At 36.5% G+C, this 19,201-nt stretch overlaps 1 protein-coding gene across 1 annotated transcript in view; it reads right to left on the reverse strand.

Moving 5' to 3' along the window:
• The window catches only part of LOC101891746 (putative sodium-coupled neutral amino acid transporter 11), a 48,747-nt gene that overhangs the window by 10,962 nt on the left and 18,584 nt on the right, over window positions 1-19,201 (reverse strand). Inside the window, exons 5-6 of the mRNA XM_059120191.1 lie at window positions 4,697-4,767; window positions 348-509 (exon numbers count right to left, since the gene is read on the reverse strand). Of these exons, the coding sequence (XP_058976174.1) occupies window positions 348-509; window positions 4,697-4,767 (233 nt within the window). The remainder of the gene's footprint in view (window positions 1-347; window positions 510-4,696; window positions 4,768-19,201) is intronic.

Raw genomic sequence — 19,201 nt, forward strand, 5'->3', positions numbered from 1 at the left:
AATTGTGTGCGGCAGTGCAATATGTGCGTGTGTAGATGGGTGTGGGAAAATGTGTGCTCAAGACAAGTACATATTTGTTTTTGTAAACACTTCATATCAGTTTTACTTCATTTCACACAAGGATTGTAAAGAGCACACACACACATCCTCTGTGGCATATATTTATCTCAAACTTATGCAATGTTCAACATATAAATACATAACTCTCACACACACTCGCCCACTCACACTTGAACACGCAATAAAATATATTAAGGGTAGATATATATAAAATTACATATACACACATACATGTAAACACATATTAATGGTACCGAAACACCAAGAAAGCAATATAAAACACTTACCTTGTGACAAAGCCCTAAATGTCGAATAGCCAGCAATTCCGAAGAGAGCTGCCACTGTCCAGGCAAAGCCTATTGATATATGTGTTACCTTTTCCCAACGCTCCATGGTGGCATCACGCATTGATTGATATACCAGAAATGTGTTGTGATGACACATGAATGCTGTAAAGGGAACGTAGATAAATCATATCATTTATTTCGAAATAAGAAGAAATCGTTATTTATTTATTTTTTTTTGTGGATAAGTGGAAAAGCATAAAATCATAAAAATACACAAGGGATTTGAAAAATTTATTTTGGAATTAAATGTTAAACTCATTATACCTTACACCACAAGGTGGTCACCATAAGGTGTCTTTGTGCATTTGGTTGTAATAGGCAAAAGGAAACGAGATAGACCCACAGTTCCTTTTGATGATCTGCATAGAATCACATTCTGAGTAGTTTTATGCATGTCCGTCTGTCCGTCCGTCCGTCTGTCCATGTATTTTTGTAAACAAAGTACAGTTCGCATTTCGCAATAATGTCGCTTAAAGCACCAAAATACCAAAAAAAGGGAGGTGCCATTATATGGGGACTATAACAAAACCTGGACCTGCATGACCCATTTTCAATACCAAAAGTCCTGCAAACATAATACACATTTGAGTAAAATGTTATCAACCTACTTCATTTCGTTCGGAAGCTAGAGTGATTTTCGCAGACGGACGGACATCGCTAAATCACTTTGCGGGGTCTACAATGTATATTTCGAGGTGTTACAACCGAAATAACAAATTTAATATACCCACCATACTATGGTGGAGGGTATAAAAATACCGAATTTAGGGAGATATCGCTATATTGGGGGCCGATACGAAAACGTGGAAATTTATATGCAATTTTTGTCGTAGGCCATTACGATATTCAACATGAAACAAAGAAGGTGCAAAATGTCGCTAAATTGATCAAAATACCGAATATACTGAGATACCGTTATATGGGGAATATATACGATGACCAGGTCATACATATGCAAATTTTCTGTCACACGCTGTTGTACCCATTACCATCAAAAGACCAAATATAAGAAGGTATATTTATATGGGGGATATACCAAATCTATATTGACAATTCTTTTCGTGCTATATGGGTACGAATAGTATAAAAAAGTTCTAACTATGGTACCGTTGGTATTAAGCGACTGGAAGATGATATAGCTCTAAAATTTTATACGTAGGTTTTTTGATGTTAGAAATAAATGCAGTAAAAAAGGTTTTGGAAATTCGTCCTATAAAAGTGAGAAAATTACTTTAAGTACTATAATGTACCATTTGTATTGGGTGAATGGATGGAGGTAGAATTCAAAACGGATAGTCAATGGTGGCATGTAGAATAAAGGTACCAAAAGGCTTTAACGTCTGTCCGTCTGTCCATGTTAATTTGTAATCACTCTACAGGTCGCAATTATGGCCCGATCTTCACGAAATTTAGATTGGAGGTGGGGCTAGGGTCAGAATAGAACCCTATTTCTTTTGGAGATAATCGCATAATATTGAAATGGACCAAAAACTGAAAAAATTCCTGATTTTGCAGTTGCTCTACAGGTCGCAATTATAGACCAATCAAAGCGGAAGTTAGCATGGGGCTAGAGCCTAGGGCTGGGCAGAAGCCTTCCAATTTTGATGGTCATCGGGTAATATTTAGTGGGTGAAATAGGCACAACATTTGTGTTAAATAAAAGTCAAATTTTTCATTAAACCGCGAATATTTTTAACACGGCGAAATCACAAATAGACGAACAGGTCTATTCTGACTGTTACATAGATGCCGATAGTAAATATATTGACCGATTTTAACAAATTTTGTCAATTCCGAATGCCCTCTTGACATAAAAGTATAAAATCCAAAAAAATCGCAGAAAAATATGCCAATAGTGATGTTAATATAGATTTAGTAGTATTTTGTGGCATTTTTTTTATTTTTTTATATTTTTTATCGCATGCGATTTTTTCAATTTGACTTATAATATTAAAGTGTATATTTTGTAATATTTTTTCACCTTACAACACAGGTTGGGGATATTATATACAGATTGCAATTATCGTCCGATCCTCTCAAAAATTTTTACAAGGGTAGGGTTAGGGTCAGATGGGCTAGGCCTATTGCTTTCAAAGATGTCCGCAATATATTTGGGGGGTTGAAATGGACCAACAACTAAAACTGTTCCTGGTTTTGCAGCCGTTATAAAGGTCACAAATAAAATCTCGCATAAAGTTAGAGCTTAGGACAGCGGGTAGAATGGACCACTGATTTTGTGTAAAAGATACCAGCATTATTTACAGGCGATATTCGAAATACACAAAAGGCGAGCTTCTGTCTTTATACCCTACACCACATAGTGGTAAGGGTATTATGTCTTTGTGCATTTGTTTGTAACATGGAGAAGGAAACGAGATAGACCCATTGTTACTTTTGAGAACCTTCTTAGAATCACTTTCTGAGTCGATTTATGCATGTCAGTCCGTCTGTCCGTCCGTCCGTCCGTCTGTCCATGTATTCTTGTGAACAAAATGCAGGTCGCATTTATTATCCGATTGAGATTAAATTTTCCAAACAATTTTTTTTTGGTCCAAGGACGAACCCTATTGAAATTGGTGAGAATCGGATTAAATTTAGATATAGTTCCCATATATATCTTCATCCGATTTCGGGTTAAATGTGCACCAAATGTCCACTATCAGTCCAAATTACCTGAATTTTGGCACACCCAACCGAGTTCGGCCTAGAAGCAAGTATATCAAATTTGGAGAAAATCGGTTCAGATAAAGCTATAGCTCCCATATATATCTTTTATCCGATTTGATCTTTAAGTCCCTCACATTCCTACTATGCATTCCACAACCGTGATATTTGGTACCAGGTATTAGATGGAGCACAGGAATAGCTGTTTTAAATTTTATCGAAATCGGTTCAGATTTGGATATAGCTCCCATATATATCTTCATCCGATTTCGGGTTAATTGACCACCAAATGGCCAATATCAGCCTAAATGGCCCGAATTTTGGCACATGTGACCGAGATTAGCCTTAAAGCAAATACAACAAATTTGGAGAAAATCGGTTCAGAAACAGCTATAGCTCCCATATATATGTTTTATCCGATTTGGTGTTTAAGCCTCTCACATTCGTAATATGCACTCCACAAGAATGATATTTGGTACCAGATATTAGATACAGCCCAGAAATAGCTGTTTTAAATTTTATCGAAATCGGTTCAGATTTGGATATAGCTAACATATATATCTTCATCCGATTTCGGGTTAAATGTGCACTAAATGGTCAATATCAGCCCAAATCACCTGAATGTTCGTACATAACCGAAATTAGAAGCTAATACGTCAAATTTGGAGAAACCCGGTTCAGAGATAGCTATAGTTCGTAAAATGCACGATAGAATTAGATAGATTTTGATTTTGTACCAAATATCTCATAGAGCTCTGAAATGCCCTGTATAAACCTTTTTACGAGAGCTCTACTTAATATGCATAGTGGTGTAGGGTATCATATAGTCGGGCCCGCCCGACTTTTGAGCTTTCCTTACTGGTTTTTATGCTGATTTCGTTGACGAATATAAGCAAATGTCGTAGACAAGCAAATCATATAGATGAGTCTAAATTTGATGATAAGAGGGGCTTCTTGTTTTTGGAGATGATTGCAAAATATTTAGGGGTTCAAATTAACCAAAAACATAAATGTTTTTCCGATCACACATTTGAAGACAATTGACACGACTGTGAAAAGAGTTAAGGACAGGCAAAAATTCTAGCATTTTGGATGACCATTGGATTATATTTAGCTGTAAAATGGACCACAATAACTAACAGCCCGACGGAGTGCATAAATATTGGTGAAATGTCCCTAGTTAAAATCCTAATTTCAAAAGCGAAATCTTCCAATATGGATTCGGATATAAGGGGGCTTCTTGTTACTTTTAGCTAAAATCTTGGGATAGACAATTGCCAGAAGAATTCTAAATATATGTATTTGTCTAACATTCAACCATTTCAAAATTTCAAAAATCCTTGAGAAACCTTCGTGAAAAATGGTATCACTTACACAATTACTAATCATCTTTTAAATATATAATGAAATCAATTACAACCCGGATTCGATCCATTTCAATGTAATTATTTTGTATGGTCTAAATCTGTCAAGTATTTCTCTTTTCTGCAAAACGTTTTTTTTTTTTGTTCATCTCAACAATGACCCAATAATATTGCTCAGCGCCATAAAAGCGTCCATACAAAATTCCCAAGCATTTCAGCTATCGGTACTTATATAATTCAAGGCGATAACCTTGTACTTACCAAAGACCATAATTCCAGTCGCCGGAATGACATCAGAATTTGCAAATCTCCATGATTCTGCAGTATCCGTGCTGTGCGGTGGGAAAAAAATAAAGAAGGAAAGACGACAAAAAATATTACAAATTGTGAATTGTTAGTTGGGGGAAACACGGCAATGAGTCTGGGATAAAATTCAAATTATTTGCAACTGAATCTTGGCAGAAGGCAAAGCAACTATACACACAACCGCACCTTCAGTCTCACTCATTCCTTGGGAGTTAGTTTGTCGTTCTGGCCATCATCAGTGTAGTTCAGTGCAGTTCTAAACATCAAGATTCTTGTGCAATGCCAACAACTGCACAGCCACACTTGTGTGGCGGCTGGACAACTGCCGCATTTTAAACGAATGCCATGCAGTCCCGAGGACTTCACTTTTATTTGAATTTCCATGAAAAGTCTACAACTTACCTAGGATTTTCTTTTCTCTTTTTCTTCTTGTGTAAGGACGACAACTTAAAGTGTCTGCTGGTGGCAAAAAAAGAAACCACAAGCGCAAAACAAAAAGCTGAAACTGGCTACAATATGAAATCTGCGGCAAATTTAAAGTCAAACCCATCCAAAAAACAAACAACGAGCAAAAAAACGCGGTACTCAAGTTAGCAATTAACACATTTTGCAAAGCACAAAAATGATAAAGTGGAATTGTGTTGTATAGCCAAGGTAAACGTGAATAACTGCTGTTGCTGCCGCTCCAGCAGTGACAACTGCGGTCTGTTATGGGAACAGCAAAATACGAAAAGTAAACACCTTGAAAATCTAACGCCACCCTGGGGTGTAATTTGTAGTTTTCGAAAAATTTACGAAAACTGTGATATTCACTTCCTAGACTATGCCTTATGCAAAGGAGGAAGGCATGCATGATTATATATTGACAGGGCTTAGGCTGGATTTTTAGTGAATAAATATGAATATGGCATCAATGGCTAATATTGCCATGAGCTATTATATTTAACAATTGTGTAAAGGATTTAGTAAGCCAGAAACAGGGTTTGCCCGAATTTGTTCTTGAAAGGGGGGCTTTAAAATGTCAAATTAATTTTGGAACATCAAAATAATCTTTTATAAATGCTCTATATTTATCTGAACAGATCCCAAGTGCAGGCAGTAACTTTTACGCCAGATTTCGAAACAATAAAAATCAGTGACCAGTAATCAAATGTCAAAAGGCGGGAGGGGTCGACTATATGGTACCCTACACCTCTATATGTATTAAGTAGAGCTCCCGTAACAAAAAAAATTCATATTGGGAATTTATGTGAGGTAGAAAATACCAACTACGAACCTTATTTGATTGCGTATCATGGTTTTAGAGTAGTCACATATTGGGTACAACTCTGAATCGATTTTCAACCAATTTGACAGGGGCTAATTTCAACCCCTAAATATTATGCGATAATTTCCAAAGCAGCAAGGTTCTATTCTTGCTTTAGTCCCATCTCCATTCTAAATTTCGTGAAGATCGGGCCTTAATTGCGACCTGTGGAGTGATTACAAATTAACATGGACAGACGGACGGAAGGTCATAAGTAGCTAGATCGACTCAGCTCGACGAGCTAGGAAGATCCATATATACTTTCCTATATGGGAAACCAATATTTCGAGGTGTTACATAATTTTTGGCCCAATCAAACTTAGAATACCCCCAACACATAGTGTTGTAGGGTATAAATATTTATTGGAGCAATAGATACACACGACCGAGTTTCGCCACATAAAAAAATCGGTTGAATATGAATAAATCTATCCAATCTGAGCTGATATAACATGTATGGTGGACAATAAGTCTAAGCTCGGATGAAGATGTATTTCGAAGGTACAGGGTTGCCCATATTAGACGGACCCATCTGGCACCGCCATAACTTTTGACAGAGATGTCACATCGCTTAATGACATACCGCGTTTGAAGCGGCAGTCCAAGCAGATTTTTACCATGAACCAATACACGCCACGCGAGCGCTCTGAAATAGTTGAAATTTACATTCAACAGAAGAAGTCAATTGTGAAAACTCAACGTGCTTTAAAAACATAAAAAATTTGAGAAGTGCGCCTTCTATGAACACCATTAAGCGTTAATACGAAGGCTCTTTCTAATCCGAAGAGGCCATATAAAAGTCGACCAAGGCGATCGGCCGGGAATATCGCTGCCGTACGGGCCAGTGTTGAGAGGTCCCCAAGAACATCCCAAAAACGCCGTTCTCAGCAGTTGGGCATGGCTCGGTCCACTTTACAACGGATTATTCGCATTGATTTGCATTTGTTCCCGTACAAAATTCAATTGACACAAAGAATGTTGCCTGCGGACAAGCCTCGTGGAATGGGCCCAAAGGTCCGTCGAATATGGGTAACCCTGTACGAACCTTATTTGATAGCGTATCATGGTTTTAGAGTAGTCACAATTTGGGAAGTATATCCAACTCTGAATCGATTTTCAATCAATTTGACGGGGGCTAATTTCAATCCCTAAATATTATGTGATCATTTCCAAAGCAGTAGGGTTCTATTCTGGCTTTAGCCCCACCTCCATTTTAAATTTGGTGAAGATCGGGCCTTAATTGCGACCTGTGGAGTGATTACAAATTAACATGGATAGACGGACGGAAAGACATAAGTAGCTAGATCAACTCAGCTCGACGAGATCGGAAAATTCTTATATACTTTCCTATGTGGAAAACCAATATTTCGAGGTGTTTTATTTTTGGCCCAATCAAACTTATAACACCGCCAACACATAGTGTTGTAGGTTATAAATATTTATTGGAGCAATAGATATACAGGACCGAGTTTCGTCACATTAAAAAAAAATCGGTTGAATATGAATAAATCTATCCAATCTGAGCTGATATAACATGTATGGTGGACAATAAGTCTAAGCTCGGATGAAGATGTATTTCGAAGGTATATAAAAATCTGAACAGGTCTCTATGAAATTTGATCAAATATCATTGTTGCGGAGTGCATTACGCATGCGAGGGACTTTAACACCAAATCGGATGAAACATACACATGAGAGCTATTGCTATATCGGGCATTCCAAAATACAGTCCATTTGGGCTCTTATTAGCCATTTTGTGCAAAAAAAAAAAAAACTATCCCTATATATAGGGTACATTAACTTTGTCATTCCTTTCGTTTGTAACTATTTGAAAATTATACAGGGTGAGATGAAAAAACTTCAGACTGCTGTCATTTCTAAGTCACTCGTCCGATAGCTGTTAAAATTATTCCAGTGACAGCTCATTATATTGTTTAAAAGCGTACAAAAGCATTTTGGTGAGAGTTTTCCAGAAAAAAAGTTATTCGTGATGGAATTCAAGCGTGATAGTTTGATTTCTTTATATTTGGCTGGAATACCACAAGCGGTTATTATTAGAGAACTCCAGCATTTATATGTGAATAAATCTTTTGTGTCTCGTACCATCGCTCGTTACCGTGATACTGGTAGCGTAACCCGACGTCAAAAAAGTGGACGGAAGAAAACAGCAACATCAGCAGAAATGGTTCGAAAAGTAAAGAAGCAACTTGATCGAAACCCGCAATCACAGTGGCCAAAAAATGGCTTGTCAGCTGAACATATCGCAATATTCCATTCTACAAATATTGAAAAATTCGGCAAAAATCAGAAAATGAGCCATTAAAATTCCAAAGAAGTGCAAGAACTTACACCGCAACATAAAAAAATAGACTCAAAAGAGCTAAAGAGTTGCTTCGTTTGGTCGAAAGTGGTGAACTGCCGAATTTGGTTTTCTCCGATGAGATAACATTCGTTGTCTAGCAGTTTGTAAACAAAGAAAATGATCGTGTTTAATTGCCAAAGAGGTCAGCTGAAAAAGTGCAACTTCGGTTGGCCACCAGAACTCAAGCGCCGGCCATGGTGATGGTGTGGGCCGCCATAACAGCCGATGGTCGCTCTCCGCTGGAATTAATCGACCGTGGCATCAGAATAAATGCCGAAACATTCTGGAGGGCGTATTAAAGCCATGGGCACGCAAACATTTTGGCCGCAGAACTTGGACATTCCAACAGGACTCAGCACCATTTCCAGCGCACAATGGCCACCAAAATCTCCGAATACCAATCTGTTGTGTCTGGAGCGTTTAGGAAAGCAAGGTTGGCACTAAAAAATACCAAAGTGTCGATCACCTCAAGCAAGCGCTTCGCCGGGAATGGGCCAAAATACCGCAGAGCAACATTCGGGCAGCGTGTGACGGTTTCATTGGCCATTTGAAGGCCGTAATTCGTGTCAATTGTGATCAATTCGAACAAATCTAAACGTATTCTAAAATTTGATGCTATTTTCGACATTTTTTGCTTTCATTCAGTAAAATTTTAAAAAATGTAAAAATTATGGCGTATTATACACAGATCGCAATTATCTTCGGATCTTTACGAAATTTTTCACGAGGGAAGGGTTAGGGTCAGGATAGAAGCCTATTGTTGTTAAAGATGTTCGCAAAATATTTAGGGGTTTAAATGGATCAAAAATTGAACATTTTCTTGATTTTGCAGACGCTCTACAGGTCACAATTAAAGACCAATCGACACGCCATTTCGCATGAGGTTAAATTCGAGGACAGAGCAAAAGCCTAGCATTTTGTATAGCCATATTTAGCGGGTAAATTTGACCTCAAATTTGGTACGAAATTATTCTGAATAACTATCAGCACGAAAGATGGCGTAAATGTAAGGTAATATTTTAAAAACATCGATGAAAATGGGTTTGGTACTTTCCAATATATTATATAGTTGTTAGATATCACATGGTCAGCCCCGCATGAATGCAGCATTTGCTTACTTCTTCTCAAAAAAAAAAAAATTATATTGTAATTTGAAAATTTAGAATTGTCATATAGTCTTAACATCAGATTTAAGTTTTTTTTCGAAGGTTACAGTAACATGAGATTTTTAAAATCTTATTAATTCGGACAGATCTTTACAAATATTAATTAATTTAAATCCAAGTTTTTCAGTACCTCAATTTAACAGTTTCCTCGTCTAAAAAAATCTCAAATGTAAATGCATGGTACAATTATTTCAAGGTAGCCACATGTCAAATAGTCAAAGATATTCAGATCGGTATTCCTGTAAACTTAGCAGTCGCTTTTGCCGACAGGTGTATACACCCAGCCTTGTGTTATGATTATTCAAACTGTTGATCACTCCGAAGAAGTGGAACAATATTGACATTTTCATATCCTACCTTATATCCTATCTCCACACTACATCTTATGTTTCTCTCGATTGCCAAACATTTATTATAATTTTGCAAATCAGTGTAAGTTGTCTCAACCCATTTATTTTCCGCAAATTGTCCGAATTGCTAAATCAGTGTGTGGTTTCTTATATTAAATTGTCACAAAATGCCAGCCAACTTAATTCGCCAACCGAAACGCTATCAAAAGAGTAAACCACTAATTACGCTCAACACTAACAGAGCAGTCTTATCATCGCACAATGGTGAATATGTGCGGATATTTTTCGAAAACCATGTTTATGGTTAATTTACAATTTAGCAAAATAAATACATACCTAGATGTGCATCCACGAATTAAAGTGAAAATGGGGCGAATAAAATTAGTAGGTGTGGAGTAAGTCGTGATATGTGTTTCTTTGCACTGCAGCAAATGACAATTTTCCTACCTTCGTCCAGCATATTTTTATATACGTAAAATAAATTCTCTTCTAAATCAGATTTTTAACTTTAAAAACGACCTTAACTTAGTCCCTTGAATGCAGCAAACAATATATTAACTGCACATAACATAAAACGGAAACTCACACACACACACACACACACACACACATAAAATGCTTAAGCGTATGTTCACATACAAATTCCTTTACACACGATTAATTACTTAAATGTTTAAATGAAACAATTTCCTGTAATTTACTTGGTTTTGCCTGAATGTGCATGAAAACGAAAGTTGAAAGAACACAGACTGCAAAACAAGAAATGAGCTTAGTCGAGTAAAAAAGTGCCACAATTAGAAGTCTTAGCAGCAAACGGAATATCTTAGAGATGCACACGTGGGTGTTTTTGCGAAATTAAAGCAAAGTTCTTAAAAAAAAAAAAACAAGTAAAAAAGTTGTTAGTTCGGCAGAGCCGAACTTTGAATACCCTCCACCATTTGATACAAATTTGGCAATTTTCAAAAATTTTAAAAATACCGAATGTTGCCGTATATTAAGATCTATACGACGACGTGGACCTGCATAATAATTTTTGTTATAAGATATTAAAATATTGAAATGCGAAACTTGGAAAAAAAAATGTGTAGCTAATATCATCAAAATACCGAATATAAGGAGGTACCAAGGGGGTTATAAAACGTGGACCTGCACAGAAAATTTTCTGGAATAGGCTGTAGTATCCATTACGAACTTCAAATAAAAATTTGAAGTATTTCCGGTAAATAAAGTCTCTAAAATCATTAAAATACCCAATATCGGGAAGTACCGTTATATGGGGGCTTTACGAAGACGTGAACATGCACAGACAATTTTCTGTCTTAAGCTGTAGTATCAATTTCAAACTTCAAATACCAAATTTGAAAGAATTCCATTGAATAATGTTGCTTAAATCAACAAAGAACTGAATATTCGGAGGTACCGTTATGTGGAGGCTATAGGAAGACGTGGACCTGCACGGACAATTTTCTGTAACAGGCTGTAGTATTCATTTTAAACTTCAAATACCACATTTGTCGCAAAAATCATCAAAATACCGAATATCGGGAGGTACCGCTATATGGGGGCTATACCAAAACGTGGACCTACATGGTCCATTTTCAATACCAAAAGTCCTGCTGACATAATATACATTTGAGTAAAATTTTTATCAATCTACTTCAATTCGTTCGGAAGCTAGAGTGATTTCCACAGACGGACAGACGCACCGACATTGCTAAATCGACATAGAATTTTATGCTGATCTAGAATATATGGGGTCTAAAATGTATATTTCGAGGTGTTACAAACGGAATGACAAACTTAATATACCCTCCATACTATGGTGGAGGGTATAACATGTAAGCAATGGATAATAGTCGGGTGCCGTAATTTAATTTGACCAGGCAGTTCGCTTGGTGTTTTATTTAAATAAAACTAGAGGGTACTACATCTAAATCTTAACCGATTCCAACAGAATTTGACAATATTTTTTCTAGACTAAATCTGCTATCTGGTACTAAGTATCATTTTGTTTTTTTTTATACCCTCCACATTGGAAAGGAGGGTATATTAACTTCGTCATTCCGTTTGTAACATCCCTATATATATTCGTCGTAGACCCCATAATGTATATATATATATATTCATAATCAGCGTAAAATTCTGAGACGATTTAACGATGTTCGTCTGTCTGTCCGTCTGTCTGTTGGAATCACGATACAGCCCACATTATTTGACGTAGACCGTCAAAATTTAACAGAATAATTTATATTTTGTCTAGGATGGTTGGTATTGAAAATGAGATTGGTATAGTGGTATAGTCCCCATATAACGGTTCCTCCCGATATTCGGTATTTTAATTATTTTTGCCACACTTTTTCACGGATTTGTCTAAAAATTGGTATTTGTACGTCATAATGGGTCCTAGCTCGTGCGGAGAAACATTGTATGTATAGGTCCACGCTTTGGTTTAGCCTCCATATAACGGTATCTTCCGATATTCGGTATTTTTATGGTTTTTGTCACATTTTATCACAAATTGGTCTAAAAAGTTGGAATTTGTTGGTCATAATGAGTTCTTGCTCCGTTGGCGAAATATTGTATGTATAGGTCCACGCTTTTGTAAAGCCCTATATAGCGGATATCCCGATATTCGGTATTTTGATGATTTTTGTCATATTTCCCCGCGAATATGTCTAAAAGTTGGTATTTGTGGGTCATAATTGGTTCTAGTGTTTCCATTACCCTAAGTTGGAGGGTATTAAAAGTTCGGCCCGGCCGAAATTAATGTTTTTTTCAATTTCTATTCGGTCAAAAATACATCGAATTATTGGTTCCCGAATGGATCTTCCTATCTCGCCAAGCTATGTCGATCTAGCTATGTTTACCTCTGTTCACGTAATATTGCAATCGCACTACAGGTTGCAATTATGACCCGATTCTCTCGGAATTTAGCATGGAGGTGGGGTAAGGGTCAGAATACAACCCTCTTATTGGGAGATACGATTTTAAAATATTTAGCAGTAGAAATGGACCAAAAACAGAAAATTTTCCTGATTTTGCAGTTGCTCTACAAGTTACAATTATAGACCAATCGAGGCGGAACTTAGTTTGCTCATCGGACAATATTTATTTAAAACAAGCAAGAAAGCATTTATGCCGGGCCGAACATTTTATACCCTCCACCATTCGAAATGAACTTGAAATATTTCCAAAAAATCTCTCGAAAAATACCGCCTTAAAAAAATCTTAATATCGGGGCTATACAAAAATGTAGTGCTGGATAAGTAATTTTCTGTCATAGGATGTAGTACCTATTCCGTACCTCAAATACAAATTTTAAGCAATTATAATATAATCAAAATACCGAATAAAGGGGAATTTATTTATGTAGAATTTCATACAATTCCATTTAAAAATGTAGCTCAAATCATCAAAATACCGAATATCGGGAGGTAAAGTTATATGTGGAATATACGAGATCGTAGACAATTGACTTACAATTTTTAATTGTACATTTTCTAAACTTTTTCTATACGCCGCAATTTTCCATGGGGTCAGAATTAGGCCTTTTTTGAACATTTATATATTTGAGGATCAAATGGACCAACAAAAATAAAAATTTCCTGACTCCACAGCGCACAATTGAAAATTAATCGATACGGAATTGTGCATGAGGAGAGACTTAAGGACAGAAAATAAGTCTAGCATTTTGGATGGCCATTGGCTTATATATAAGTGTAAAATGGATCACAATTTTTGTGTGAAATTGTTTTCGATACCTAACAACAAGACGGAGTGCGTAAATATTGGACCCCGATCAAAAGGCCAAGTGTAACATCTGGACAGATCTCTAGGACATAATTTCGAAAACGAAATCTTTTGAAATGAATTTGTAGTGTTGTAGGGTATCGCACGACTATAGCCTTTGCATACAAAAGTTATAATATTGTGATATTTAGCAGGTGATGAGAGCTAGGGTTTTGAAATTCGAAAGAGGAGAGGTAAAAACGAAAAATACAAGAAATAACAAAATTCATATTGAGCGATCAATAACAACTAGAATCTCCAAAATTTGCATGGGACTGCTTTAGGTTTTGAGGGCTAAGAAAATTCCGAATTGTTGAAACTCGTACTTCAAGATTAAACTTCTAAAAGGTACAAAATTGCACAAAACGTTTGTTATTGAGCGATCGAGTAGAACCGGAATTTGCAATTTTTTATGAAGTATAACCTCAATGCGAATGCGGTAATATAAGCTTTGAAAATTAATCATCTTTAAGCTGCATAAGCCAAAGTCATTTCCAATAGTTCGGAAATGCAAAATGTTATGTAGTTATTTTAACATTTTACATTAGCACTAAAATTCTATTAAACAGGTACTCATTACGACGTTTGCCTTTAAAAGTCTTTACAAAGATCTATATGCACCGAGATATTAGATAAATATGGCATGGATGCCACTCATGGCGTAAATGTTTTAATTGAGTCTTTTGTTGTCTTCAGCGACATATTTTAGACATTTTTTGCAAAAAGTTGTGTAGAGTATTTTGACTAATTTAGTACTATCCCCAATAAAAAGAGTTTTAACCATATTTCGTAAAAAGGACAAAAAACACCCTTTGGTACCTCGCATGAGGCCTAAAATTTTGACCAAAATACACCACTTCTTGCTAATTGTAACTACACTAAATACCTAGAATTAACGGATTCCAAGGAATCTTAATATGAAAATGTACAAAAGTGTGGAAGAGGGAGGGTGGGTGTGGGTGGTATTGCTTTTTTTATTTTGGTTACTTTGTGACGTAAACGTTCAAAACTCCGATTCACGTGAATTCTATGTTTAGCTCTAATGTCATAATCTGTTCGGTAATTATTGAAAAAAAAATATATATATAAATTTTCTCGCTTAGTGTTATTAAAAATAGAATTCTAATATTTTTCGTGTCATAGACTAGAAGAAGAAGTATGGACGTTTTTATCACATATAAAAAAACAAGTAAGTAAAGTCTATAGTAGTGCGGGCCGACTGGATTGGAAGATTGCCCACTCCGTCGAGCTGTTAGTTGTTGTGGTCAATGGTCATCGAAAATGTTAGAATTCTTCCCTGTCCTTAATTCTCTTCTCAGACGTTCTATTGGTTAATTTAAGCCCCTACAAAAGCAAAAAGCCCCTCTGCATCTCAAAATTTATTATTTGCTTGTCTGCAAATAAAGTTACCCCATATAACGATACCTCCCCATATTCGGTATTTTGATGATTTTAGCTACATTTTTCAATGGAATTGTCTAAAAATCTATACTACAGGGTTGCTCATATTCGACGGACCCATGTTTTTTTTTTTTTTTTAATCAAAGAAAAAAATAAAAATTTGTCGGTTGGCAATGTTAATCATTTAATTTGTTTCAAGTAGATTTGTTTACATCAATTTTTGAATATGATATCTCTCAAATGGCCGCCTCTGGCGTTGATGACGTATTGTGCCCTTTTTGTTGCATTTTCCATCGTTTTTGCCAACATTTCGGCCGGAATAGCGGCTAGTTCTTCACGAATGTTGTCCTTGAGCTCTCCTACGGTCCTTGGCTTGTTAACGTAAACCTTTGACTTTAAATATCCCCACAAGACGAAGTCAGACGGCGTCAAATCGGGTGAACACGGTGGCCAGTCCAAATCACCACTTTTCGACTTCAAACCGCCCGGAAACAAATTCTTCAGAACATCGATTGTTATGCGACTTGTGTGCGGTGGAGCGCCGTCTTGTTGAAACCAGAACTGCCTCATACGCTTTCGATGAATAATTGACATCACAAAATTGGTCATCATGTTGCGATAACGCTCCTGATTGATGGTAACAGCATGGCCATTTTCATTTTGGAAGAAAAACGGCCCAATGACCGTTTTCGCACTAACGCCGCAGCAAACTGTGACTTTTTCACCATGAAGAGGGACTTCTTGAATCTCCTGAGGATTTTCAGTGGCGCAAAAACGTCAATTTTGCTTATTTACGGTCCCATTAAATGTGAAATTGGCTTCATCGGACATGATAATTTTGTTCCAAAATTGCTCGTCATCTTCGGCCATTTGATGACTCTTTGGGCCCATTCCAATCGACGAGGCTTGTCCGCAGGCAACATTCTTTGCGTCAATTGAATTTTGTACGGGAACAAATGCAAATCAATGCGAATAATCCGTTGTAAAGTGGACCGAGCCATGCCCAACCTCTGAGAACGGCGTTTTTGGGATGTTCTTGGGGACCTCTCAACACTGGCCCGTACGGCAGCGATATTCTCGGCCGATCGCCTTGGTCGACTTTTATATGGCCTCTTCGTATTAGAAAGAACCTTACCAGTGGAAAAATTTTCGTATAAACGCTTAATGGTGTTCTTAGAAGGCACACTTCTCACATTTTTTAGCGTTTTAAAAGCACGTTGAGTTTTCACAATTGACTTCTTGTAAATTTCAACTATATCAGAGCGCGCCGTGGCGTGAATTTGTTAATGGTAAGAATCTGCTTGGACTGACGCTTCAAACGCGGTATGTCATTAAGCGATGTGACATCTCTGTCAAAAGTTATGGCATTGCCAGATGAGTCCGTCGAATATGGGCAACCCTGAAAAAGTTCTTTCTAAGCACTTTACCCCCTGGAGGAGATATGTCTTTATGGGTCCACATACAATGGTACGCCCCGATTTTCGATATTTTGGCGATTTTAGGGACATTATTCACCGTAATTCTTTTTATATTCGTATTTAGAATTCGTAATGGTTACTACAGCCTATGACAAAAAGTTACGTATTCAGGTCAACGTCTTCGTATAGCCTCCATATAACGGTACCTCCCAATATTCGGTGTTTTGATGATTTTAGCGACCTCATTCACCGGAGATGTTTCAAATTTTATATTTAGAGTTGGTAATGGGAACTACAATCTATGTCTATGCCGGTCCAGGTCTTCGTATAGGCCATATATATATCATTACCTCACTATATTCGGTATTTTGACGATTTTAGGTACAAAATTAACCCTTTTTTTGAAATTTCGTATTTGCAGTTCTTAATTTTTCTGAATGAAAAATTGTTCTGAATTTTTAAAGCGATTTTTTAGAAATTTTTCTATTTTGTTCAAAATGGTTGAGGGCCGAAATTACTGTGTTTTTACTTGTCTATCATATCTCTGGTCTCCAACTGGCACATTATGAAGAAGTCCGACGGTATATTTTATAATGCTTATAACAAGGGCAACCACAGAAAAGAACGAAACATTACAAGCGCTTCAGGTTACAAAATAGCTTTTATGTGGCAGCGTAGTTGCAACAAATTGTTTCCTACAAAATGCCACATCACGAAATAACAAAATCAAGTGGGTCCTTTATTCAAATATCGTACCATACAAATATAACAACAAAATAAAATCACTAAGTACTTTTGCTGGCTTCTACAACAGCTCAGGTTCAGGTGAAATATTTATTCAGCATTTGAAAGGATTTTGTAGCAACGTAGAAGTAAACAATGAATTGTTGCGAGACAAAAGAAAAGTTAACAAGTAAAATGGGTGTTAAAATTGGCTGCGACAAGCCGTTTGGGGTGTTACAGCGTTAGATTGGGGGAGCGACTGTATTGTTGTATGAGAGCCCATAAAATTACTTGAGGTTTTGTTGAAATATTCGTGCCCATAGAGAATATATAAATTCAAAATTTGAGGAAAATTGTCATAAAAAATTAATTTAAAATTAATTTAATTAATTTAATTAATTTAATTTTTTCGAATCTAGCAGTCTAATGGAGACTCAGTAAAAATGCAAGCTAAAAACAACGAAATAAAAATTTACTTTTCATTAAATTGAGTATAACTTAATTAATTATATGCTTTCTGAACCAATTTTCAATTCTTGGGAATTGAAATGCTTATGTTGGGAATAAAGGAATATATTCGCCATTAGCCCAAAATGTAGAGGAACATTTAGATAACAATTGGGCTAAAAAATTATATGTTCTGCAAAAATGAGCTCGGGGTAAAGCTAAGAAATTCCCAAAAGTGAAAGAACTTACACAGCAACAGAAAGAAAATAGAATCAAAAGAGCTAAAGAGTTGCATCGCTTGGCCGAAAGTGGTGATCTGTGGGCCGCCATAACAGCCGATGGTCGCTTTCCCCTCGTATTAATCGACCGCGGCATCGGAATAAATGACGTATAATATCGCGAAAATATTCTGGAGGATCTACGGCAAATATTTTGGCCGTAGACCTTGGACATTCCAACAGGACTCAGCACCATCGCACTCCGCACACGCCACCAAGAATGGTCGCTTTATTTCAAGCGCGCAAAGGCCACCAAAATCTCCGGATACCAATCCGCTGGACTATTGTGTCTGGAGTATTTTGGAAAGCAAGGTTGGCACTAAAAAATACCAAAGTGTCGATCACCACAAGCAAGCGCTTCACCGCTTCAGAATGGGCCAAAATACCGCAGAGCAACATTCGGGCAGCGTGTAACGGTTTCATTGGCCATTTGAAGGACATAATTCATGTCAAATGTGACCAATTCGAACAAATCTAAACTTTTTCTAAAATTTGATGCTCCGAAATTTGTTGCTTGCTTTCAATAAAATTAAAAAAATGTAAAAATGATGGCGTTTGTCTTTGTTGCAGTTTTTATACCCTCCACCATAGTATGGAGGGTATATTAAGTTTGTCATTCCGTATGTGACACCTCGTAATATACATTTTAGACCCCACAAAGTATATATATATTATTGATCAACATAAAATTCTATGGCGATTTAGCAATGTCTGTCCGTTTAGATGCACTAAAAAGTACTAAAATGTACTTCATTTTGTACAATTTCGTATCACGTGAACGATTAGAACTAAAATCTTGAAATTCGAAATGGGAATCAAGGTTGAGGAAAAGTAATAAAATGTACTAAATTTAGTACAATTTGAAATTGCAGGAACGGATGGAATCCTGAAATTTGAAATTACCATTATTGGTGGAGTGTAAGATTGGGTTAAGGCGGAAGTTTTCAAAATTTTCATGTATGTACATGAAATTTACTAAATTTGGATTTGCGAGCATCGACAGAGCTGGAAAGTTGAATCTCGCAAACAAAATTGCTATTGCTTTGTAGGACTGAGGTATGTAGGTAGTTGTGGATGGAGTTCACACTTGTGTGTACTAAATGGTACTAAATTTGGTACAATTTGAATTTTGAGAGAACTGGTAGAGTTGGAGTACTAAATTTGGAAGTAATATTTCTATAGGATTGTATGATGTAGGTAGTTATGGAAATTTGTACTCG

The sequence above is a fragment of the Musca domestica genome, unplaced genomic scaffold, assembly GCF_030504385.1.
Source record: "Musca domestica strain aabys unplaced genomic scaffold, Musca_domestica.polishedcontigs.V.1.1 16, whole genome shotgun sequence".
Classification (NCBI taxonomy): Eukaryota; Metazoa; Arthropoda; class Insecta; order Diptera; family Muscidae; genus Musca; species Musca domestica.